Source organism: Sceloporus undulatus, chromosome 2, assembly GCF_019175285.1.
Source record: "Sceloporus undulatus isolate JIND9_A2432 ecotype Alabama chromosome 2, SceUnd_v1.1, whole genome shotgun sequence".
Lineage (NCBI taxonomy): Eukaryota > Metazoa > Chordata > Lepidosauria > Squamata > Phrynosomatidae > Sceloporus > Sceloporus undulatus.
Genome location: NC_056523.1, coordinates 331,674,709 through 331,700,390, shown reverse-complemented (window position 1 = coordinate 331,700,390; position 25,682 = coordinate 331,674,709). Strand labels below are relative to the sequence as shown.

General features: G+C 47.6%; 1 protein-coding gene across 3 annotated transcripts in view; it reads right to left on the bottom strand.

The window, feature by feature from the left end:
* The window catches only part of UNC13B (unc-13 homolog B), a 295,806-nt gene that overhangs the window by 213,902 nt on the left and 56,222 nt on the right, over window positions 1-25,682 (bottom strand). For all 3 annotated transcript variants that reach the window (XM_042454370.1, XM_042454371.1, XM_042454372.1), the window contains exons 5-7: window positions 22,651-22,774; window positions 10,587-10,660; window positions 8,974-9,031 (exon numbers count right to left, since the gene is read on the bottom strand). In XM_042454370.1, coding sequence (XP_042310304.1) covers window positions 8,974-9,031; window positions 10,587-10,660; window positions 22,651-22,774 — 256 coding nt within the window. The remainder of the gene's footprint in view (window positions 1-8,973; window positions 9,032-10,586; window positions 10,661-22,650; window positions 22,775-25,682) is intronic.

Here is a 25,682-nt window from a genome sequence, read left to right as displayed (position 1 = left end):
AGGGAGGGAGGAGCCTCTTTCTTCAGACCAGCCCCCGAGGAACTGGGCCCGCCTTCTCTCTCCTCAGCAGGCCGACAAGAGACAGTTAGGGTAGGGAACGGAGCCTTTTTCTCCGGCTAGCCCCTGATTGGAATCTGGGCCAGCCTTCTCTCTCCCTCAGAGGCTGTACCCCAGATGACCGTTGGAGGAGCCTCCTTCTTCAGGCTAGCCCCTGATGGTACTGGGCCAGCCTTCTCTCTGCCTCAGAGGCCGAAAGATGACAGTTAGGGAGGGAGGAGCCTCTTTCTTCAGGCTAGCCCCTGATGGAACTGGGCCAGCCTACTCTCTCCCTCAGAGGCCGAAAGATGACAGTTAGGGAGGGAGGAGCCTCCTTCTTCAGGCTAGCCCCTGATGGTACTGGGCCAGCCTACTCTCTCCCTCAGAGGCCGAAAGATGACAGTTAGGGAGGGAGGAGCCTCCTTCTTCAGGCTAGCCCCTGATGGAACTGGGCCAGCCTTCTCTCTCCCTCAGATTATATATGGATTACATACTTAAACTAATTTAAAAGCAAAAGTATTGCCTAGCATGATGTTGTCATTTCTCCAACTTTTATGCACCTCACTCTCCACCTCCAACAACTTATTTATGGAGAAGAATATGACTCATATCCTTCAGATTTTCTAATGAGCCACAGTGGGTGACCTGGACAGTAGCAACACCAAGCTTTCAGAGCCTCGTGCATTAAAGGGGATTTGGGATCACAGCCTGTTCTTGAAGGGGTTGTTCTCCCTCTGAAAGATCATGTTTGTAGGTTCAGGGTGCTCTAGGACCTAGCGCTGATCCTGGAAAGCCAGGTTGCTGCAGCAGCCAGGAGTACCTTTGCCCAGCTTTGGCTAGTGTACCAACTGCGCCCTTTCTTGTGGAAGGCAGATCTGGTCATAGTTGTTCATGCCTTAGTAACATCTTGAAAGACTACTGTAATGTGATTTATGTAGGGCTGTCCTTAGAAAATGTTTTGAATCTGCAGCTAGTACAAAATGCAGCAGCCAAACTGGAGTCAGGTGTGCATTTTAGAGGCTGTATAACACCAGTCCTGCAAGAACTGCATTTGCTTCCAAACTCAATTCAAGCCAGGTGCTGGTGCCTTAGGCTACCTACAATGCCCTAAGCAACTTGGGGCCATGGTTTCTGAAATACTGCTTCCTCCCATAAGAGCCTGCCAGAAGTTTGAGATCTTCAGAAGAGGCCCTGTTGTGTTTCCCAACACTTCATGAAGTTAGGTTGGTGGGTATGCATAGAAGTGCCTTCTCTTCAGCAGCCTCAACTGTGGAACTCCCTGTCCAAGGAAGTTAGGCTGGCCTCATCTCTTTTAAGCTTTGGGCAGGCAACCAAAACAGTGCTATTCTGCATGGCATTCAGTGTCTGAAATTGTTTTTTAACTGTTTCAAAACCAAATTCTAGGATTGGTTTTAGACTGCTTTTAGGAGTTTTTAAAAAGCATTTTAATGTGTTTTTAAAATGATTTTTTTATCTTTGCATTGCTTTAATTGGTTTTTATTCACTCATACAATCATAGAATCATAGAGTTGGAAGAGACCACAACAGCCATCCAGTCCAACCCCCTGCCATGCAGGAACTCACAATCAAAGTATCCCCGACAGATGGCCATCCAGCCTGTTTAAAGACCTCTAAAGAAAGAGACTCCACCACTCTCTGAGGGAGTGGGTTCCAGTGTACAACAGCAATTAATATCAGTATGGCGCGTTACAGACCGCCCCTTTGGGGCGGCCTGTAGGCGCACCTTTCCCCGCCGGATCGGGGCCTCAGTGGCCAGAGCAGCAGCCGCTGAAGCCCCGATCTGCTGCTTTCCGGGCTGCGGGGAAGCGGCAAAAGGCCCCTTCCCCGCAGCCTGGAAAGGGGTGTCCTTGGAGCTTCAAGCCCCAAGGACACCCCGCGGCAGCGGGGAGAAGGAGAAAGGGGCCGTTTGGCCCCTTTCTCCTTTGGTCTGCTGGGCGCAGCCGTCTGAAGGCTTCACCCAGCGGACCAAACCAGGAAGGAGCTCCGAAACGGAGCTCCTTCCGGGGTTGCGGAAAGGGCGCCCTAGGCGCCCTGCCGCGACCCCAATACGTCACAACCGCACTGCCTCGTTTGGAGGCAGCGTGGGCATGATGTATTGATGACGGCGGCCGTGTGGAACGGCCGCCGCCATTTTGTGCACGCACAGCACGCACTAGGGTTAGGGCAGTGCAGAAGCACCGCCCCCTCTTAACCCTAGTACGCGCTCTGCGCGTACTTTTAAGCCCGTGTGTAACGGGCCTATGTTCCTCCTAATGTTGAGGTGGAATCTCTTTTCCTGTAGTTTGCATCCATTGTTCCATGTTCTAATCTCTGGAGCAGCAGAAAAAAAGCTTGCTCCATCCTCAATGTGACACCCCTTCAAATACTTAAAGAGGGCTATCATACCACCCCCTAACCGTCTCTTCTCTAGTGTAAAAATACCCAGCTTCCTAGGTTTTTCCTCATAAGGCATGGTTTCCAGGCCCTTCACCATTTTGGTTGCCCTCCTCTGGACATGCTCCAATTTGCTCCTTTTGAATTATGGTGCCCAGAACTGGACACAATTCTGCCTTGGGAGCACATGTGGGCTGGGAGGTGATACAGAAATACGAAAAATTAATAAACAGATAAATAAAAAAGAGAGAATCTGTTCTCCAGATTTTCCCTTCCTTAACAAGACAAACAAAAATCCACAGTTGCAAGCACCGTGTTTCCTTCAGTGCTATTTCAAAAGATGTCTCCCTACAAAGCCAATTCAAAATAAAATACTTGTTAGCAATCTGTGCACAGGCTACATGGCCTCCCTTATGACTGCACGCTCCAGGGAAATCACATTTACCTAACATCAGATGCAGGCGATTTTGCCTCTAATTGTGCCAAAACACTGTGCTTCCCTCCTTCAAGTAACCTGCCTTGCTCTTTGTAGCATCAACATGGCTGCACAAACACTGGAGAAGTTCTGGGTTACAATATGCAAGGAGGTAATGAGAAACAACTCCCCATCCCTAGTTTTTTGTGGGTTTTTGGGCTATGTGGCCATGATCTGGAAGAGCTTCTTCCTAATGTTTCGCCAGCATCAGGGTTAGCCAGAAAAATCAGCAGTAGCAGGACACGTTATAAACATCCTGGGCATAAAATGCTATTTGAAAACACTAACATTCTGGACCATGCCAACAACTATTGGGCCAGAACGCACAGGGAAGCCGTTGGAATCCACAAACACCTGGACAACTTCAACAGGAAAGAAAAACGCCTTAAAGTAAACAAAGTTTGGCTACCAGTCCTGAAAAATACCAAAATCAAGATCCAGCAAATGTAAATGAAAACCACCCAGGGTCAGGGGGGCTTCCCAGCAAACAATGGATCACTAATTAAACAGATCCCCTGAGGCCTTGCCATTCAACAACAGAACAATACATAGATTAACATGTAAATTGCATGCTCTAAACCAAGAGTCACAGTGTGTGTGTGTGTGTGTGTGTGTGTGTGTATACACACACATACATACTCCACTCACTTCCATGCCGGCATTCTCTGAAGATGCCAGCCATAGATGCTGGTGAAACGTCAGGAATAAACTCTTTCAGAACACAACCACAAACCCCCCCCCCCCCCAAAACACACACACAAAAAAAAATATGGATGCTGGCCATGAAAGCCTTCGACTTCACAATTCCCCATCCCATCTGCCACCCAATTTTGTTCTAACAACTCCCAGCCCACAGTCATTCCTGGAGTCTCAAACGTGTAAGCGGTAAGAGCTGAAATAGATTGTCTTAACAAAGCCAAACATCTGCCTGTGCCATTTTGTGTTCTCTCTGAGTGACCAATTGGAAAAGACAAGCTTGTTGGGAGTGGGAAGAGTGACTCACCTCAGACTGTAATGGGAGTCGACACTGCTAGCAGCTAGGAAGGGTTGGGAAGCCCAGCTTTCAGAAACACTCAAGAGATTCTGACATAATGCGAAATGGCAGATTTCTGGCCACCAAAGACCATTTACAAGCAATCTTTCTTGAGCCATGCATCAATGTACATTTACCACTGTCCAAAATATACACATTTGAGACCTAAACATCCTAAAGGCACCAGATCCCATCTGATCTTGGAAGCTAAGCAGGATCAGCTCTGATCAGTATTTGAATGGGAGACTGCCAAAAAGTATCAGATGCTACAGGATCTAATTCAGAGGAAAGAACTGGCAAAAACAAACCAAAACAAAACAAAAAAAAAAACCTTTTGAGGATTCTTTGCCTAAGAAAACTCTGAAAAACTCATGTGTCACAGGAGGTCAACAAGTGATTTGATGGCACGCGCACACACACACACACACACGTACATTTAGTGTGGCAGTGTTCCTCCATAGAATAAGATGTTGCAGGCTTATTATTTAGGTCTCACCTTTTTAAAAAATATATTTTTAAGTTTGTCATATAAATCAAGGTAAAGAACATGGAAATAATCCCAAAAATCTCCTGTATGAGCCTTCTTGGGTTTTGAGATCTCTGTGGGGAGGCACATCTTTCTGTCCCACAACCTTCACAGTTGGGTCTGATGGGGATGTGGCTGTTCCCAGACTTAGGAACTCCCTTCCTAGACAGATTAGACTGGAAACAACTAAAGACTTCTTTCTCCTCTTCAATTATTTGCTTGCTTTCACAGGCCAGTAAACTGGGTCTTTAGGTTTAACCTTTTTTTAAAAAATATTTTTAAGTTTGTCATATAAATCAAGGTAAAGAACATGGAAATAATCCTTAAAAACCATAACAACTACAAAACAGTAAGTACAACTGGATAGCATTCATTTTGAAGAAGCTGTGAAGTCTGGATTGTGTTGCATGATTCCTTGGTAATTTCCTTTCATTTTAAAGAAGATGGATCAGATTTTGGAGGAGTCCACATTCATTGATGTGGTGTCTAATGTTAGAATGAGGGAAAGAAGTAGGGCACAGCGAGAAAAAACATCATCCATCTGTGCCTCCCAACAGGTTCCTCTGCAGGGGAAACTCTGCAGAGATGCCAAGCAGGTACTGCCAGGGCTGCTCTCCTGATACTTTCAAGAACAGAGCACATTGAAAGGTGGCATACATGCTTCAAAGAAGCCAGCATGATGTAGTGGTTTGAGTGTTGGACTACGACTCTGGAAACCAGGATTCAAATCCCCATTTGGCCATGGAAGCCCACTGGGTACCCTTGGGTTGAAACACTCTCTGAGCCTCATAGGGAGACAAAGGCAAACCCTCTTCTGAAGAAATCTTGCCAAGAAAACCCCATAATAGGTGCACTTTAGAGTCACCATAAGTCAGAAACAACTCGAAGGCAGAGAACAATACTTCAAATGGGTGAGAGCATACTGGACTACAGGTTGGCAGTAGCTCTCTTCTCTATATCTCACCAACCTTAAAAAAACGCTCCAGAACCAGGGAGAATGAACCTGGCCAGGGGCACAGAGATGCATGCAACAGGTTGCCTGTCCCTTCCATTGCCCAGAGGTCCCAGCTGTCTCTCTCAATTCCCAGGGCAAACCCCAGCCTGCACCAATCATTCTTGGAGAAATCAGACCTGTTCAGCTAAATCTCATTTCATAGTACAATACAACTTTTTAAAACATGATATTTTAAATCCAACACAAAATGAATGCACCTTTGCATTTTGCCACCTGGTTTCATTATCACTGCAAAATAAAATTCATTTTCTATGCAAATTGTTATGTAAGACAAATAACACTATTTACACAGCATGATATGTTTACTTCTGAAAGGATATAAAAATCAGCTCTGAAGAACAGCGTAAAGACTGTGTGCTTTGGCCACGCTGAACAAACTCCCAGAAGCATTTGAAGATAGGTGAGGCTCCTTCTTGGGAGAAACCTGTTTAGCGGAGCCCCAAGATGCTTCTTGATATAGATCCTAGCAGTACCAGTCAAAGAGTATTAAGATAGCCATTCGCATCTTTCCCTCCTTCACAGATTCTTTGGGAAAAGTGGGGGAAAGATGCAAGTATTAGTAGGAGACAGCAGAACAGGGCTAAAAATGGAAGAACTTGCTTAATATCCTGAGAAGCTGGTAGGAGGGTTGCTCAAGAACAGAAGCCTTGCCCAGAAGCACACTTATTCACAGATAGGACTACATCCTCTGTGCACTGCCCTTCCCCCCCCCCCCCCCTCTTTGGCCCCCCCCCCCCCCCAGCCTCTAGACAATATAGCAATAGTAGTACATTTCTATACTGCCTATCAGTGCATTTAAGCACTCCCTAAGTGGTTTACAATGTGTAAGCTAATTGCCCCCAACAAGCTGGGTACTGATTTTAGCAACGTCGGAAGGATGCCAGGCTAAATTGACCCGGATCCCCTGGCTGGAATTGAACTCACAACCTTATGGTTTGTGAGTGAGTGGCTGCAGTCACCAGTGTAAGCCTGTTAGAAAACGGAGGGCTATTACCTTTGCCGACCAAAAGAATCCATCATACTACAATTGCTAAATGTAAACGGGACAATAGGCCCATTAAACTTCTTTTGGATTGAAAATAGCTCCTTCCCCATGTTGAAAGAGGCCTTGACATCTTACATCATACTTCCCTGACCCTATCCTACTCCAGATGCTTCATCAGTGCACTTGATCTCTCATCATCAGCCAGGTTTGCTGGGACTGATGAAAAATTTAGGCTCTTTACAGACCGCCGAAATACGGCGGTCTGCCGACGCTGCTCTTTGCTGCGCGAGGAAGCCACTGCGTGCAAACCGCGCGACTCCCTAGCACAGCAAAAAAGGAGCTCCAAAATGGAGCTCCTCCTCGCTTTGTGGCTATGACGCCACAAAGCGCCGCTAGCACACTCGCGACGTCATAGCTGCCGCAACATGTGCAGACGCGCAGTGTCCACTACGTAAAAATGGCGGCGGCCGTCTGGAACTGCCGTCGTCATTTTTTACGCGCAGAGGATTAGGGAGGTGCGGAAGCACCGCACCTCCCTAACCCTAGTACGCGCTCTGCGCGTACTTTAATGGCAGTGTGTAACCCGCCTTAGTCCCTCACACCTGGGAGGCAGCTGGCTGGAAGATGACTGCTATAGGTTTTAGAACTCCATGTTCTACAACCACTGCAGAGAGCACCTTACATCACTGGATGGAGTACAGTGGTACCCCGGGTTACGAAATTAATTCGTTCCGCGGTTAATTTCGTAACCCGAAATACCTTCGTAAGCCGAATTCCCATAGGCGCTAATGGAAAAATAGCTCTCTGCTGCCCTCCGGTGGCGGAAAATAGCGCCGCGGTTTTTTCGTAACCCGAAGAAACCTTCGTAAGCCGAAGCAATAAATCCCTATGGGATTTTTTCGTATCCCGAAAAATTCGTAACCCGGCGCATTCGTATCCCGGGGTACCACTGTAATTTTAATGAACTGCAAAGGTTTCTCCTCCACTCCCTTGCCATCCATAAGCTTGGCCATATCCAGCCCTGCAGGGCCTGGAACTGGCTAATGCAGCAAACTGAATCATTGTCTCTTCTGCTCAGTTTCATGTGGGATTTAAAGCACAATTAAGCCACTTTCCTTCTCTCATTAATGTGCATTTCAGTTTTTAAACCCAGGGGTGGGAAGACATGATAATGTCACAATGCATTTATTTAGCCTTGTTTGCAAAAATTTCCAAATTCCCCATACTCAGACCCTGAGTTCCTGAAACGTCATTCAGGTATATTAAAGACGAAGTGATTAAGCTACTAGATGATTAATTTGTCTCTCTAGCAAAAGAGTAATTAACAATGGCTAATGTTAACCTCTTTGAAGGGAGCCTCTAATCAGCCTAGCGGATAAGCAACTGGCAATGTGTAATATCTAAATACTCAAGGCTCCCTTAAAGGCTGAGCGGAGACTTGCTCAGAGATCCAGAGTCTGATGTTTATTAAGGAAACACTGGAGCCATCCAAATCACAGTCAACTCACCGTATTGGTGGACTTCCGATCTGTGGATTTAACCATTCATTGATGGCAAACCATTTTTCTTAATGGCACACGTGCGCACAGCTGCGCTAGCAGGTGCATGAGCAGCACACAGCCATTAAAATGGGACTGGAGCACATACAGATTTTGGTATTGAGGGAAGGGGGAGAGTCTGGAACGGATCCCCTGCAGAGATGGAAATCCGACTGTACAAAAAAACGAATGTGCCCCCTTTCAAAGAAAAAAAAAACATACAACCTTTTATTAAACCAAATGCAAAGAGGAAGGTAAGAGGTTTAGCTTTGCCATTCGTCTTGCATGACAAGTATGTGCATCACTTTCTCCACCTCCACCAGTGACTCCTGGGGGGGTGGGGAGGCTGGGTACATTGACTTTAATAAGACGGAACCAATGATTAAACAAAAGGCGATTTGGGCTCCACACACCAAATGGTCCCCCATCCTCACCCAGCAGGAACTCTATCCCATAAACATCAGAAGGCACTTGACAAACTCTTGGGTAACTGAATGGAAATTGTAAACAATTAAGAGGCCATGATGTGCACACTAGTGGGTGGCCCACTAGTGTTTCGATGTGACTGATTTTGTGCACACAGGAATGCTGTCAACAGCAACAGAAAATGTTTTAGCAAAGCGAGTTCCTATCTTAGTGGCTTACATACATATTTTTAACCTCATTGGTTGCATTCGGAGATCATGTTCCTCTGCATCATCATCATCATCATCATCATCATCATCATTCATCATCATTTATCTGTATCCCTCCTCTCCCTGTATTTTGGACTAAACTGGAACAAAATGTCTTGAGTGCAACTGGCTGGTAGGGGATAGCTGGCACATAGACACAGCTTTTCTAAAGCTCTCATGTACTTTTACAAAGTCAGCACAATGTACCTCCTTTTTTCTACCATGGAACAAAAGGGAAGAACAGAACATGAAATCAGATTCAAAATACTGTACTTAAAAGAGGAAATTCCCACTTACAACACTGGGAGGCAGCGGTGGGCAGCAGCTGGTTCTCAACTTCTTCCCCATAGGAATGCTGAGACAGATAAGAAACATACTGTAGTAAAACAGTTTTCAGGAGCTGGTGCCTACCTGAGCCACAGAGGCAGACCCACTATCATGCTTCATTGCTCACACTCACTTATGCTCCTCTAGGCCAAAGCTTTTGGACACCTGGCTCAGAGTCCTGACCTACTGCTCCTAAAAGGTCCCTAACAGCACACTGAAACACGCTTCCTAAGCAAGGATTGGTGTATCTCCATGTGTTTTAACTTTGGTATGCTTGTTAATGATTCTACACTGTGTGCAATCTATTGTTTTAATGTAATTTTAAATGTGCTTAAAGTTTTAGCCAGTTAATATTATGTTATATTTGAACATAATATAAGGATATAATAACATTAATTATATTTTATTTTGTCTATCAATAGATAGCAAACACATCCAAGATGAATAGAAGAGATGTATGTAAAAATTTAAATATTAAGATTTCTATGCCATGGAAGGAGGAGCAATTTATCTATACATATCTTTATATATCTTTACATAATTTAAGACTGTAGTACTATAGGATTGGGGAATGTCAGAGAATATGTCATGGTTAAGATAAGAAAAAGATAATTGGTGTTATTTAGAGTGACAAACTGCTTGGAAGTTTATATGAAATGTACTTTTATCTGCTTTCAATGTGCTCTGTATTTTAATTTTATTGAATGAATTAAAAAAAATTATGCTGGTTCATTTTATGATCTGCCCTGGGTCCTGCTCTGGGAAAAAGGCAACACAGAAAATTTATTAATTAATTAATTAATTAACAAGGAATTGCATAATCCAAATCTCTAATTCATACATGTTGCTCTGCCAGGATATTCCCGAAATCTGCACAATTTTCAACTGAATAAGGGAGATGAAATGATCAGGGAGGAAATGGATTTTTACACTGGGATCCCTATGGTTTTGCAATTCTATTGCTTTCATCTTTGTTGCAAACTGCCTCCTGCTTTGGAGATGAAAACATTATACATTTAAAAAAAGAAGATAAGAAGGAAAAAGGAACCTCAGATGATCTCAAAATGTATACCACCCAGAGAGGTCCCACCGTGCCTGTCCACGGATGGGAAGTATCACTCTGGTCATTCTGGGCAGCCCAAGGCTTCAGCCAGCCACAGCTGCAGGCCACTCCTGCCTCTGCTCTCGCGATACCAAGGAGGTCCGTCTCTGGCTCTTTCTCCAAGCAGCGTTAGCTTGAGAGTGAATGGCAAGCCAGTAGAGACAGCTGGCAAGAGGAGGTGCTGACTTCAGAGTGGCAGGGAGCTGGTTTCCCCAGGGCCAGCCACCACCCCATTTTCTTTAGCTGCCCACTTTGCCCTTTCTCACATGTTCTTCCTTTTGATGTACAGTTTCATTATCTGTCATGTCAGGGATGGACATGAATGTGTGGCCTTCCTGTCCTTGCTGGACTCCTGTTCCTAAAAGCACTGGCAACAGTGAGGGAAGGCTGAAGTAGTCCTCCAGCAACACAAGTTCCTCCCTCCCAAACATAAGGAGCTGTCCCAAATCAGAAATGTGCCATACAGAGCAAGCATACCCACCTCATCATCTTCCTCAAAGGAGTTGATCTGCTTTAACTTCCTGGTCCAGTATTTTGCTTCTTCCTCTGGAATGTCTGCAGAACAGCAATCACAGGCATGTATGTATGTGTGCATGCTACATATTTTAAAAATGTTTATTAAACACTTTTCTAGCCAACAGGGTTCCCAAGTGATGTAGCACTTAATACATTTTTAAAACATCTTTGTAAAACAGATCAAGCTTTCAAAAACTGATTTGAAAAAGGAAAGACCAGGTAGAATACAGCAATAGCTTTGACCACTTGCCGGATACAGTCCTGGCAGATCTTCCTTGTGAGAGAGTTCCATCCCTGATGGGCTGCTACAGAGATGGTCTAGTCTCATGTCCCCATACTAATATTCTTGGTATTATATTATGGGTACTAACATTATTAATTAATCTCTCCATTTTTTTAAAAAAAGCATTTATGAGGTTGTTTTAACTCTTTCTATTCCTTTGCTCAGTCTCTTTCCTCTTTCCATTTCAGCCACAACAGGGGATCCTAAAGGGAACCATGAGACTAGGACTAGGACTTCCAACTAAGGTAAAACCTCTTTAAAACTGGGACTGCAATTGGCATGTTTTACCTAAACCTCAGCTAAAAGTTTTCCAAATGCTACAACACAGAATCTTCTTGAGAAATACAATGTTCTCTGCCAAAGAAGGGGATGAGTAGCTTTGCACAGGACAGAGACAACCTGGATCACAAAGAAGGGTTCTTTTTGTGATGCTAATGGAATTTAAATTTTATTTCCTGGACTTCATGACTCTTTGTCTCCCAGAGCTCACAGGGCCAAAAGGGAGGAATGACCTCTTCCTGCATGGATATGGACAGGTTGCTTACCTGTAACAGTATTTCTTCGAGTGGTCAGCTGCGAATACATACAAATGGGTTTCACTGCGCCTGCACAGTGCTGTTCGGAAACTTCTGGAATCACTGGGCAAAGTTTACTTTGCAACATATAGAAACTTTTTGGCGGTAACTCCGCCCACCCGTTATAAGGCCCCTGCCTTCCTGCTCTTTTCCCCAGTTCCGCAATTTTTCCACCAAGCAGGTGATGGAAAGAGCCAATAAGAGCAGGACACTGAGGGGATGGACGGGTGGGATTTGTATGTATTCGTAGATGACCACTCGAAGAAATACTGTTACAGGTAAGCAACCTGTCCTCCTTCTTCGTGGTCTCTGCGATTCATACAAATGGGTTTAGACTGACAAGCTTAGGTAAGCGGCGGAGGGAGTGTCCTGAAACCAAAGCTATGGTAAACCAAGGGTATATTTATTGTAACAATAAACCTTTGAACCATAAAAAGAGTCAGTCTTTTTGTCCATGCACAAACTCAACATAGCAATAACATTGCAAAACCTGAGAAGGGAATAAAAGGTCATGCAAGACCAGTCCCATTGAAATTGTGCAAATCAACATTCAACAGAATGTAAACAGTGGCATTAAGTACATAAATGCTGAAACACAAACCATCAGTATTGCAATCAATGCAACCCTGAAACCAACACAGCCCTCCCGAAAGCTGCGTCTCGGATGGCTCTGGTGTTCAGCCTACAGTGCTTTATAAAAGTCAATGGCTGGGACCAGACAGCAGCCTTACAGACATCCTCCAAGGGGATGCCCGACAGGAATGCAGAGGATGCTGACACTGCTCTCGTGGAGTGGGACCAAACCCTGCCAGGGAGAGGTTTACCCAGCAGTTCATAGCAGAGGTGGATGGTACCAGCCACCCATTTGGAAAACCTCTGCGCAGACACGGGCAACTCCTTCTTCGGTTCCGAGTAGCATTGGAAAAGTCTCTCGGACCGACGAGGCAACAGTTCTGTCCAGGTAAAACGCCAGCGCTCTCCTGACATCAAGAGAGTGCAGGCTTCGCTCCACATTCAAAGTCGGATTGGAAGCAAGGGTAGGCAACACAATGTCCTGGCACATGTGGAAAGCAGACACAACCTTAGGCAAGAAAGTAATGTCTGTCCGAAGGACCACCTTGTCCTTGTGAAATCTCAGGAAGGGCTGGTCCCTCCGCAAGGCACAGAGTTCGCCCGCATGGTGGGCAGAGGTGATGGCCACAAGAAAAGCGGTTTTCCAAGTCAGTAGTCTCAAGTCCGCTGTGGCCATCGGTTCAAAGGGCTTGGATTGGAGCGCGGCCAGCACCGCCTCCAAGCTCCAAGCCGGGCCCGGTACCGACACAGGAGGGTGCAGGTTGGCACATCCCTTCAGGAACCCCTTCACCAAGGGGTCCCTAAAGAAGGAAGCCCTACCCTCAAACTGGTACCTGGAACAAATGGCAGAGAGGTAGCACTTGATGAATGTGAGGCACAACCCTTCATCCAACAGCACCATCAAGAACTCCAGCACCACTGGAGTGGAAACTTGAGCAGGAGACAAGCCCTTTCGATCAAGGAAAAGGCTAAACCTCCTCCACTTCAGTGCATAGGACCGCTGGGTGGATGGCTTCTGCGCAGCCAGGATCACCGTCCTCACCGCGTCCGGCAGTGAGGCTAGGGCTGGATTCTCCAGGCCACCAGCGGCAGGCTCTCAATGTCTGGGTGCAGAATCCGGCCATCCTGGATCGACAGCAGGTCCAGACGGAAGTCGAGGCGGAGGAAGCATCTCTTGGAGAGGTGGAGAAGGGATGCGAACCAGGGCTGTCTCGGCCACCACGGCGTGATCAGGATCGCATCCGAACAGTCCGTTGTCATCTTGGACACCACCCTGATGACGAGAGGGAAGGGAGAGAAGGCGTAGAGCAGCTCTCCCGACCAAGGGAAGGCGAACGCGTCTCCGAGGGATCCGTCCGTTCGCCTCCTGGAGCAGAACTGGGGACAGTGGCTGTTCCATTCGGTCGCGAAGAGGTCGACTTGGGGGGGTTCCCCACCGATCGAACAGGTCGCTGACCATCTCCGGATGGAGCCTCCACTCGTGGCACACCGAAGGGGACCTGCTCAGGCGGTCCGCCAACTCGTTGTCTTCTCCTGGAAGGTGAATCGCCTGGAGGAGCACCTGTCTCTGGATGCACCAGTCCCAAATGCGAAGAGTAATCTCGAGGAGAGTCTTGGATCTGGTGCCTCCCTGTTTGTTGATGTAATACATCACGGTGGTGTTGTCCGTCCTCAGGAGGACCACCTTGCCTGCGACAGCGAATTCGAATGCCCTCAAAGCCTTCTCGACTGCGAGCATCTCCAAAGCATTGATGTGGAGATGCTTGTCCTGGGCCGACCACTTGTCCTTGACAACCAGGTCGAGCAATTGGGCGCCCCAGCCCTCCAGGGAAGCATCGGTTGTCAAAGTCAATTGAGGCTGAGGTTAATGGAAGGGCATCCCGATGCAGACGTTGCGGCTGTCCAGCCACCATCTGAGTAAAGCAGCCACCGGTCTCAGTACCGTGAGCCACTTGGACGGAGGGTCCTCCATCGGAGAGAAGACTGAGAGGAACCAGGACTGAAGTGGTCGGAGGCGAAGCCTTGCCCACGGTGTCACGAACGTCGTTGACGCCATGTGTCCCAGAGCCACTTGGATGTCCCTGGCCCTCACCCTTCTGTGAGAGATGCAAGGCCTCAGCGCTGCAACCAACGCCTGGAAACGGTCCGGAGGGAGAAAGGCAGAGCATCTTTCGGAGTCGAGGATGGCCCCGATGAAAGTGGCCTGTCTGGTCGGGGTGAAGTGTGATTTCTCTTCGTTGACGACCAGGCCGAGGAAGTCCAAAAGGTGCAAGGCGAATGAGATTGCCTCTTGGAGCTCCTGCTGTGAGTCGGCAACAAACAGCCAGTCGTCCAGGTAAGGGAAGACTCTGTAGCCCTTCTGATGAAGGTACGCCACCACTGGTGCCATGCACTTCGTGAAGACCCTCGGAGCCGTGGCAAGGCCAAAGGGGAGCACATTGTTGTGGTACGTGGTGGAGCCGACAGCGAAGGCGAGGAATCTCCGGTGGGACTCCCAAATTCCGATGTGGAAGTAGGCATCCTTCAAGTCAACTGTCGCGAACCACAGGCCCTGGTGGAGAAGCGGCAGAATAGAAGCCAAGGTTACCATCCGGAACTGGCGGTATTCAAGGAAAAGGTTCAACTCCCTCAAGTCCAAGATGGGTCTGATGCCCCCATCTGCCTTCGGTACCGTGAAGTACCTAGAGAAAAAGGCCCTGGAGCATTGCTCTGGCGGTAAAGGGGAGATTGCCCCCTTGTCCAGCAAAGTGCGCACTTCGTCGAGAAGGGTGTCCGAAGGGTGAGTGGACATGAAGGCTCCGGTTGGAGGGAGCTCTTGGAACTCGAGGGCATAACCCCTACGGACGACGTTGAGGACCCACGAGTCTGTTGTAATGGAGGCCCAGGTGGTGACAAAGGGCCTTAAAATGTCCAAAAAGAAAAAGGAAGGAGAGATGAAGCGCGCTGCAACCCTTCAGGCTCTCTTTTTCCTCTGGTCGGTATCCTGCCGGCGGGACTTTCGGTACCGAGGAGGAAAGTTTCGGCGGCCAGAGGAGGAGGAAGACTGAGAGGGGTAACGGCGCCTCTGGGGTCCCTGTTGTGGGGGCTGACGGTCCTGCTGGAAGGTCCCCTGCGACTGACCTTGGGGCTGCCACAGGCGCTGCCTCTTTCTGAAGGGCGAGATGGAGGAGGATGACATCCCGTGCTTCTTCGCCGCCGCCTTCATCCTGAACTTTCTGTTCAGGCGTTTGTCGGTCTCGGCGTGGAAGAGGCCAGACTCATCCAATGGCATGTCCTCAATGGCCGCCTTCACACTGGAGTTGAGGTCGGACCCTCGGAGCCATGCATGCCGGCGGAGAGCCATCAACGCCGACATGGTCCGTCCAACACAGTCTGCTATGTTCCTGGAGGCGGTGATGAGCCAGCTGCCGATGGAGTGGGCCTCATCTCGGATCTCGACAAGACGCCTCTGAACCTCGTCCGGGACATCAGGGACGAGCGGCGAGATTCCCTCCATGAGGGTCTGGATGTAGGCCCCCATGCAAGTGTTGTAGTTGATGGCCTTAACTGCGAGGGCCGCAGCAGAGTAGGCCTTCTTGGCCAGGCCATCAACTTTCTTCGCCTCTCTGTCCACTGGCGAGGTCGCCTGCTTGGGGATGAAGCCTTGCTGAGCCCCCTCCACAATCTCCCGAGTTCGGCTTTGGATGATCGGTCAGCCACGCACAGCTTGAAGGGGCGATCCGATAAAGGTACTCGATCCTCCGCAAGGACCCCACCAGGGAAGCAGGAGCATCCCAAGACCTGCGGACAATGGTCTCGAGGGACGGCAACAGCGGGATGGAGGGCGGTGTGGGAACCCGACCATGGACGCGGCGCTCCATCGGATCCCGGGCCTGCTTGTCAGGGAAGGAGAGCTCGATGTCCAGGGCCCTGGCCATCTTGATGATGTGCTCATTGAACGAACGCACATCATCGGTCGGCGAAGACGGCTCAGGGTGATGCATCCGCTGAGGGGACACCTGAATGGAAGTGTCATCCTCGCCAGAAGGATCCACCGCCGGTGACAAAGGCTCCTCATCAGAGTCGGAACTTGATGAGAGCTGCACATCAGGCGCCCGGACTCGAGACACGGGACGGGCTGGAATCTGGAGGGCAGGCAACTCCGTCTCGGGGCGAGCAGCGGAACAGGACGGGACATCAGACTTCGACGCCACCAAATGCGAAGTCTGGGGCTTCTCCTTCCGAGGGGTTACAGGGTGCAGGTTCAGCTGGGTGAACTTGCGGAAGGCGGTCTCCTTCGGTACCAACATGTAATACCTTCCCGTCTCTGAGTCGTAAAACATGTCGGTGCCCTCGTCCAGCGGCTGGTCGTCGTCGTCACCGGGCTCGTTGTCTTCCGAATGGAGGGAGAGAGGAGGAGACTGCCCCCTCACGACTCCGACGGCCTCCGCATCGGGGTGGGCGAAGTCGACAGTGGCTGGCAACGAGGTGTCCAGGAGAGGAGCCGCATGCGAGGCAGAGGATCCGTCCGGGCGAGAAGAGGCGGGCGCAGGAGAGCGAGCCTTCTTGGTCGGGGAGCAAGTCTTCTTCTCCGGAGCACGAGACTTGTGAGAAGAGCGCTCCTTCCCCTTCAAGGAAGTCGAGGCCCCACTCTGGCCATGGCTGGATTTCGACTTCTTCACGCCCGAGTCCCCCAGGGTCTCCTTGGAGTGTCGCTTCTTGGACGGGCGAGGCGTCTCGTCAAGGGGAAAGAAGGGGTTGTCCGGCAAGTCGGAGAGGGCTACCGCTGCCGCCATGGAAGGCTTGGGTGACTTGCCCTTGTCAGCCACGGTCTTCTTCGGAGCCACCGGCGTCCCCGCCTCGGCCAGTTCAGAGGCGTGTCGGGACGGCTTCGACTTGGAGGGTGGCACCGGTACGGCCAAGGCTTCCGCCTCCGAACGGTCCCTCGGTCATGAGCCCTCCGGGGACAGCTTCCTCCCGGACTTCGCCCTGGGCTCAGAACCCTCAGACCCCGAAGTTTTCTGGGGGCGCTTGGAGGGCTTGTCGGTGGCACTGGGTTTCTGGGAACCACGGGCCACATCAGTGGTGGAAGAAAACTCTGCCATCGGCGGGGCAGACACCACACTAGACACGCTGGCCCGGGAAGAAGAGGCCGGCGGCGCAGCAGAGGGGGGCCGATGACGGACGAGAGCCACCCTCCTGGACCTTTCCCTGAGCGATGGCCGAAGTCAACTGGGACTCACGGTTCTTTCGAGCCTGCGAGGAGAGCGACTTGCAAAGGAGACAAGCCTTCGGGTCATGGTCCTTGCCCAAGCAGAGGAGGCAGGAGGAGTGAGGGTCTTGAACGGGCACCTTGCCCCCGCAAACGTCGCACGTCTTGAAGGGTGCAGGCATCCTTCCGAAGTCGTCAAGTTGAAAGGAGAATCCAAAACAAGGTCAATCAAGCCGAAAAGTCCGAAGTTACCGGGGCGGGAGAAAGAGAATGGTCAAGAGACGGTCCGAGGTCAAAAGTGAAAGTGATTCCAAGCAAGCAAGAGCAAGCGAAAGTTCCCTGAAGCAGCTAGCACGGCAGAAAAAAGGAACTGGGGAAAGAGCGGGAAGGCAGGGGGCTTATAACGGGTGGGCGGAGTTACCGCCAAAAAGTTTCTATATGTTGCAAAGTAAACTTTGCCCAGTGATTCCAGAAGTTTCCGAACAGCACTACGCAGGCGCAGTGAAACCCATTTGTATGATTCGCAGAGACCACGAAGAAGAAACCTCCATACCATCTTAAATAAGAACAACATCAACAATATCATGACAAAATGTAGGCCTGCGACCTTAAGATCATTATATTTTCCTTTCCTCGTATGACTTTTAATACCTTTGCCTGATGAAGAAGCCAGAGGCACTTTATAAGCCTGTACATTTCAGTTGGCCCAATAAAGGGTTCACTGTTTTGTGAATTCTGGATGTCACTGTTCATTCCACTTATGTTTGGCATGTCATGTTTTTATTCTTCCTCTTGATTCTGGTTTTTAAAGTGAAACTGGACTGTAATTTTCCACTTGTCATTTTATTTTGTTTTCAGGTAGACCTATTTATGTTGCCTAGGGAGTTCATTTAGGCAGGTGAGTAACAAATGCAAATAAACAAACATAAACCTAAAACATGCATAACACACACACACATCGTCCCACAGTTCAAACAAAGGGTTTATGAATAGGCAGAGGGTGGCAGGTAGGCCCTTGAAAGCCACTTGGATCAACGGAGATTACACAGGTTCCCACCTGGACAGCTTCAGCTCTCAGCTGAGGACTTGTTGGCTTACCAGGGCTTTTTCCTGACTGCCAACAATGTCAGGGACTCCAGCTTGTCAATTAATCATTCTATTATTTGTACAGTTTTGATGCCATTATATGATCTTATCTTTTATCTTGATTTCACTGCAACCTGCATTCAGGATTTCTTTTTGAATGTGGAAATTTAACATATATATTTATGTTAAAGAGTGGTTAAAGAGTTAACCCAATTGCCTCCCACCATAAATTTCTTATTGGAACCAACTAAAGCCTTCTGTGATGCTTTTAATGACTTCTTTGCGGATAAAATCTCTCAGATAAGGGCCGATCTCGAAGCGGGCATTATAACAGAAACAGAAAGAGAGTTGTCCAGTGACTCTGTGGACTATGTTAGACTGGATCATTTTGAGTTTGTAAATACCAATGAAGTGGACAAGATTCTTGGAAGTGTTAGGAAGACAACATGCCCCCTCAATCCTTGCCCATCATGGCTGACCACCCAGGGAGGGGATGCAACAAAAGCATTACTACAGTCTATAATAAATGCATCCCTCAGGGAGGGAAGATTTCCATCGAAATTGAAGCAAGCGGTTGTTAGACCGCTTTTGAAAAAACCCTCCCTGGATTCCCTGGTGAGAAATAATTATAGATCAGTCTCCCTTTTACCATTCTTGGGCAAAGTGATCAAGAGAGCAGTTGCCTTCCAACTGCAGGCTGTCTTGAATGAAGCCGATTATCTGGACCCATTTCAAACTGGCTTCAGGACAGGCTACAGAGTTGAGACTGCCATGGTCGCCTTAGTCGGTGATCTCCATCTGGGCATCAACAGGGAAGTGTGACCCTACTGGTGATTTTGGACATCTCAGCGGCCTTCGATACCATCTGGAACACCTGAGGGACTTGGGAATTGGAAGCTCTGCTTTGCAGTGGTTCCGTTCCTACCTCTTGGGAAGGTTCCAGATGGTGATGCTGGTGGACAGCTGCTCTTCTAAAAGAGAGCTGATATCTGGCATCCCTCAGGGCGTCATTCTGTCCTCCATTCTGTTCAACATTTACATGAAGCTGCTGGGAGAGATCATCAGGAGACATGGGGTGCGGTATTATCAGTATTATTTGTTGCCTCTTTCAACAATAAAGTTAGTGAAAAATTCATATTGTCATATTGAGGATGGAGCAAACTTTTTTTCTGCTGCTCCAGAGAACAGGACCTGGAGCAATGGATTCAAACTAGAAGAAACTAGAGGAAAAGAGATTCCACCTAAACATTAGGAGGAACTTCCTGACAGTAAGAGCTATTTGACAGTGGAACACGCTCCTTCCTCAGAGAGTGTTGAAGCCTCCTTCTTTGGAGGCCTTTAAGCAGAGGCTGGATGGGCATCTGTCAGGGATGCTCTGATTGAGAGTTGCTGTATGGCAGGGGGTTGGACTGGATGGCCCTTGATGTATCTTCCAATTTTATGATTCTATGAATCTATGAATTAAAACCCTGCAGCTTGCTGAATATGCTGGAGGACTGGTAGTGGAGGACACAAGAACAAGGGAGACAGAGAGGCAGAGCCCTGAGGCAGGATGACAGTAACCTTGTAGCAACAATTTTCAGGCTTCACTCTGGTTTCATGTCCCAGGTCTGCAACCATACTGAGAAGTCACTTGAGTGAGAGCACACGTGACAGGACCAAGGCAGAAAAACTGCTATGTCCATGAGCTACTCCCAGAAGAAAACATCAGCAGCACCGAAATTTGTATTCTGGCTGGTTCTCTGAGGAGTTAAGGAAGCCCAGATTGTACATAAACTATTCCCCTTTGAAAATTTTGGTTTCAATGTGTTGGGAATTTGGGGTAAGAGGGTCAGGAAAATGCAGGCAGGTTGGAGAAGAGGACAGCAGACTAGAGAGCAAAATTCATACCCCAGGCCATAATTCCCCTGAGTGATTTCTAAAGACTGGGCCCTAGCTGGAGGTTTCCCAGAGAAATCCAATAGGTTACTTTCAGAAGCAGTAATTTGGAATAAAACCTCAAAAATCAAGACACAGCCTTCTAGCTTTAGAACTACAGTGGACCCTCATTATATGCTGGAGTTTGGGGTTTGGTTCCAAGATCCCTATGTATAACAAAATCCGTGTATGCTCAAGTCCCATTAAATATAATGACGTAGCAAAATGGTGTCCCTTATAAAAAATGGAACATCAAGGTAAATTTATACTTTTTTGGAACATTTTCAAACCGTTTATGCTTGAATCCGTGTATAAAAAAATCCGTGTATAAGAAGGGCCGACTGTACTATATATATGCCGCACATGTCCAAGGCCAGAAATGATGTGCTTTGAAAAGAAGGAAAGAAAGAATCCTCTTCTCAACCTTCCACTGCTTAGGGTTCCCACATAGAGAAAGAGGGAACACCCCAAGAGTCAAAGCACAGTTGAGGCTCCTGGATTCATTTCCACCACAACACATTTCTTGATGTGACATGCCCAGGCTCAAATTTCTGGGACCTAGAGACTGTTTGTTTTGCTAATGCCACTGCAAACATGCAACAAGTCCCACACAAAGTGATGCTGTCCTTAAGCCTTTCAGGAAAGATCTCAAGGAGAGGCTTGGAGGCCATTAAGCCAAATGGTCCCTCCCTTAGCAAACACAGAACCAAAGGCACACACATATACCACTTTGGCCACGTCCATCTTATCACAGAGGGAGGAACGCTGTCGCCTGGGAAATGAAAGACAAAGATTTCTCAGTGCAAGCAGAAGCTGAGCATGGGTGGAAGCCCTCTACAAAAGAGCTGGGCAACAAAAAGGACTGTAGGTTGAATGATGGGGCCTCCTGGGTCCATGTCCCTGAGGCCTCACCCAGATTTGTGCCATTTCCTCCTACACTTCCCTACTACACTTCCAGGGGAAAATACTTCCCTCAGCTTGCCTACTGGGACACTTTCCTGAACCTCACTCACTTTAACCCACAGTCCTATGGGTCAGCAGGTTGAACTTGCCAGCAAGGTTGAAGCTCTGGATGTAGGGGGTGGCAAAGTTTTGTGTGAGCCATGTCAATTGCTACCTTCCCTACCCAGATAAGAACAAAAGGTTCATAATATAGCCAGGCTCTGGCACCAAGGACCCACTGAGAAATAAATGTGCTACCCATTTCAAGAAATTAAATGGCTGCCTCCAAACACGCTACCCCACTTGCCATCATCAGTTTGAGAGTGGGTGTTTTAATGTCATTTTAAGGGTTACTATTTGGGAGCTCTAAAATGATCCAGGGGAAGAAGAAAGTCTTACAATTCTCTTCTTTTTTAAAAAAAGAAAAAAAAAGAAAAAAGTGTTTTGCTTTTAAAAAACACAGAGAGAAGGGGAAGGAGAAGGAGAATAAAAAGGCTCCAGTCTTCTTCCTCTGCTCTCATAGAACAGCTCAAATAACTATGAACTATGGATATGCCTTACACCCTATTTTTATTGTGTGAGTGTGTGTGTGTGTGTGTATGTGCCGCCTTTCTCCCCAAAGGGACCCAAGGTGGCACACAGATTTAAAAAACATTACAATAAAATTTAAAAAAGTCTAAAACACCCTACTCCTTACCTACTGCCTCTTTTAGGATTCACCTGAAATGCCCCCATGACAAGCCCCAGCATTCTGAAAAATCCTAACAGAGCCCTAGAGCTGGGGTGGAAATCATGCAGCTCTCCAAAGGCTGTGAGACCATAATTCCCAGGATTCCTCACTCTTGACTATGCTGAGTAGTAGGACTGCTGGGATTTGCAGTCCAACCACATCTGAAGGGGGGCAGATGATTCCCATCCCTGCCTCACAGTGTGAGGAACTTTGACACCTGGTTTGGCAGCTTCCCAGATCTGTAACACACACATACACACAATCCAAGCGGGACAGACTTCAACCACAGAAGTCAAGGAGAGTGGCCGTATCTATACACCTATGCTTCAGCAAAATTCTCTGCTCTAGACAATGCAAGAAAGTACAACCCACCATCCCTGAATTGGATGTTCATAGGCTTTATATCCATCAGTTCACTTGCACACACGGAGCAGCTCTGATTTGAGCATACCCACTTTCTAAGCAGCTCAAAATAAGCTACCTGCCCCCCTCCATTAATACATTTCCCATATTTAACATGCTGCTGCATCAGAAGCAAACCCCAGGGCCGGGAAGAGACCTACTATTCAATGCAGCCTCCTCAGTCCATTTGAATTGGCATTAACTATGAAAGGAAGCCACTATTAAAAATATACTGGCAGTGTGGAGGAGCATCAAGGGAACAAAGAGAACAGCCAAGTCTTTGATCTTCAGGGGGGTTGCCTGCTGCTGCAGTTGGTCAGTCCCACTCACCAAAAGGTAACTCAAATCTTGTATCCAACAAAATCGTGTGAGGTGTTGGGTTTTTAGTGCCACAGACTTCATGGCCCTTCATCAAAACCTCCGCCTCCAGTGTGGACCATTCCCCTGGACCTTCCTGGAAAAACAGAAAAAGGCACATCATGCACATGCATCCTTCCAATGCTCAGCTGGTTGAAATCACCATCAGGCATGGCAAGGGAACAATCTCAAAAAGAGAGACTCAAGCTTCCACTCAATCAGATATCACTGCCATCAAGAGCCCTGCAACTCAGTGGCTACAAGAGCTTTGCAAGATTACTTTTACCGGCAGATTCAAAGCTAAGCCTCCTCCACAGACAAAAGGAGCCCTCTTGGAAATGAGACGGTTTATGAGTAAAATCACTAAGAGGCTAATAAACAGTTTAGAGCACAAGCTCTCCCACTCAACATTAGGGAAAGTTCCAGAGCTGGGAGAGAGTGTGAGAAACTGCTGTGTACATAGACACAGATTGTTGTAGAAAGGGATTTGCAGAAAACCTGTCATTCTCTTGATTCATGGTGATCTATCAAATGCTGGACATAGAATCATAGAGTTGGACAAGACCACAAGGGCCACCCAGTCTAACCCCCTGCCATGCAGGAACTCACAGTCAGATAAAGTACCCTGAAATGAAATAACGTCCTGGCATTCTCCCTCCCCTACAACATGCTTCTCCAACATGTCTGTAATGAACACATAAGTTTATGGTGGATTTTTTTGTTCTTTGTAATTTTTAAAAAAATACTAATTGATTTTATGGAGACAAAGGGAGAGATCTTTGCTTTATGTGGGGATGTCCTGATGCATATCTTTAAAGGACTGCACCAGAACATTGTCCGCACCAGAGAATGAAGTGTCTTTAAAAAAGAGAGACTGAATGATGCTTTTTTTATTTATTCAGTGGTTAAGGAGTGGGCCAGTGGTAGTGTTGGGGTTTTTTTGCTTGCCACATCACCAAATTTGATGGTAAAATCAGTAGTGGCATGGTCCACTGTCCTACTGGTTCTTGAGGAGCAAGAAAGAATGACCCTCAAGTCCCACAGAAGTTGCCCACCTCCGAGTTTAGCAAGAGGAGTGGAGATAATGTGGCCCCTCCAAGCCTTCTGTATCCTTCTCCCAACCCATTTACCTAAAACAACATGGGGAGGAGGTGGGGGAAAAACATGCCAAAGAGGTCACAAACTGTTCCTACAGGCCTCCAAAAGTGGTGAGTTCGCAAACAGGGAACCCAGGTCTCCCACAACTTTAAAAGCAGTCCCTAAAACCTCAGAAATAGAAACCAGAAGAGATATTAGGTCAATTCCAGGCTTTATAGCTGAATTTCAGTTGCTTTGAGGGTGCTGTAGCCCACTGTGGTGCAGAGAGGAGTGAAATTTCATTCCTGTTACCATTCCCGCCTCTCCCACATATACACCAGGGGCTGCAAAGGACACACTGAGCCAAGCTCTTTGTGACTCAGACCCTGGCAGGGGAGCCTTTTAACAACATCCTTTCCTTTAACCCCATACTTTCTTGCCCACTCTCCTGATTTTTTTTTTAAAAAAAACACCTCTCCATTCCCAGAGAGCTCAGCTGACCTTCATTCCCATTCACAGGGTCCTTGTAGAGCCCAGTAACTGAGTCACACACAGAATCATAGAATCCTAGAATTGGAAGAGACCACAAGGGCCATCCAGTCCAACCCCCTGCCATGCAGAAAATGTAAATCAAAGCATCCCCGACAGATGGCCATCCAGCCTCTGTTTAAAGACCTCCAAGGAAGGAGACTCCACCACAATCTCCGAGGAAGGATTGTGTTCCACTGTCGAACAGCCCTAACTGTCAGGAAGTTCCTCCTGATGTTGAGGTGGAATCTCTTTTCCTGTACCTTGCATCCATTGTTCCAGGTCCTGTTCTCTGAACAAGCAGAAAACATGCTTCTTCCCTCCTCAATATGACATCCCTTCAAATACTTAAACAGGGCTATCATATCACCGCTTAACCATCTCTTCTCCAGGTTAAACATCCACAGCTCCCTAAGTTGTTCCTCACAGGGCATGGTTTCCTAACCCTTCACCATTTTAGTTGCCCTCCTTTGGACACGCTCCAGTTTCTCAATGTCCTTTTTGAATTGTGGTGCCCAGAACTGGACACAATATTCCAGGACTGACCAAAGCAGAATACACTGGCGCTATTACTTCTCTTGATCTAGACACTATACTTCTATTGATGATTTGTGATGCTTTGGCCTTTTCAGCTGCTGCATCACACTGTTGACTCATGTTCAACTTGTGGTCTACTTGGACTCCCAGATCCCTTTCATATGTAGTTTCATTCAGCCAGGTGTCCCCTATCCTATAACTGTGCATTTTATTTTTCTGCCCTAAGTGCAGTACCTTATATTTCTCCCTGTTGAAGTTCATTTTGTTAGCTTTGGCCCAGCTTTCTAGTCTATTCATGTCATTTTGAATTTTGATCCTGTCCTCTGGGGTATTAGCTATTCTTCCTAATTTGGTGCCATCTGCAAATTTGATGAATATGCCCCCAATTCTGTCATCCAAGTCATTGATAAAGATGTTGAATAGCCCTCGGCCCAGGACAGAGCCCTGTGGGACCCCAATGGTCACTCCTCTCCAGGATGAAGAGAAGCCGTTGTTGAGCACCCTTTGGGTTCGGCCGGTCAACCAATTACAAATCCATGTACGTTACCTTGTCTAGCCCACATTTTACAAGCTTGTTTGCAAGAATATCATGGGAAACTTTGTCAAAGGCCTTACTGAAATCAAGATATACTATATCCACAGCATTCCCTTCATCTACCAAGCTGGTAATTTTATCAAAGAAAGAGATTAGGTTTGTCTGGCATGACTTGTTTCTCTGAAACCCATGTTGACTTTTTGTGATTATGGAACTGCCTTCTAAATGTTCACAGACTCTCTGTTTAATGATCTGCTCCACAATCTTTCCTGGTTTAGATGTCAGACTAACTGGATGATAATTGTTTGGATCCTCTTTTCCCCCTTTT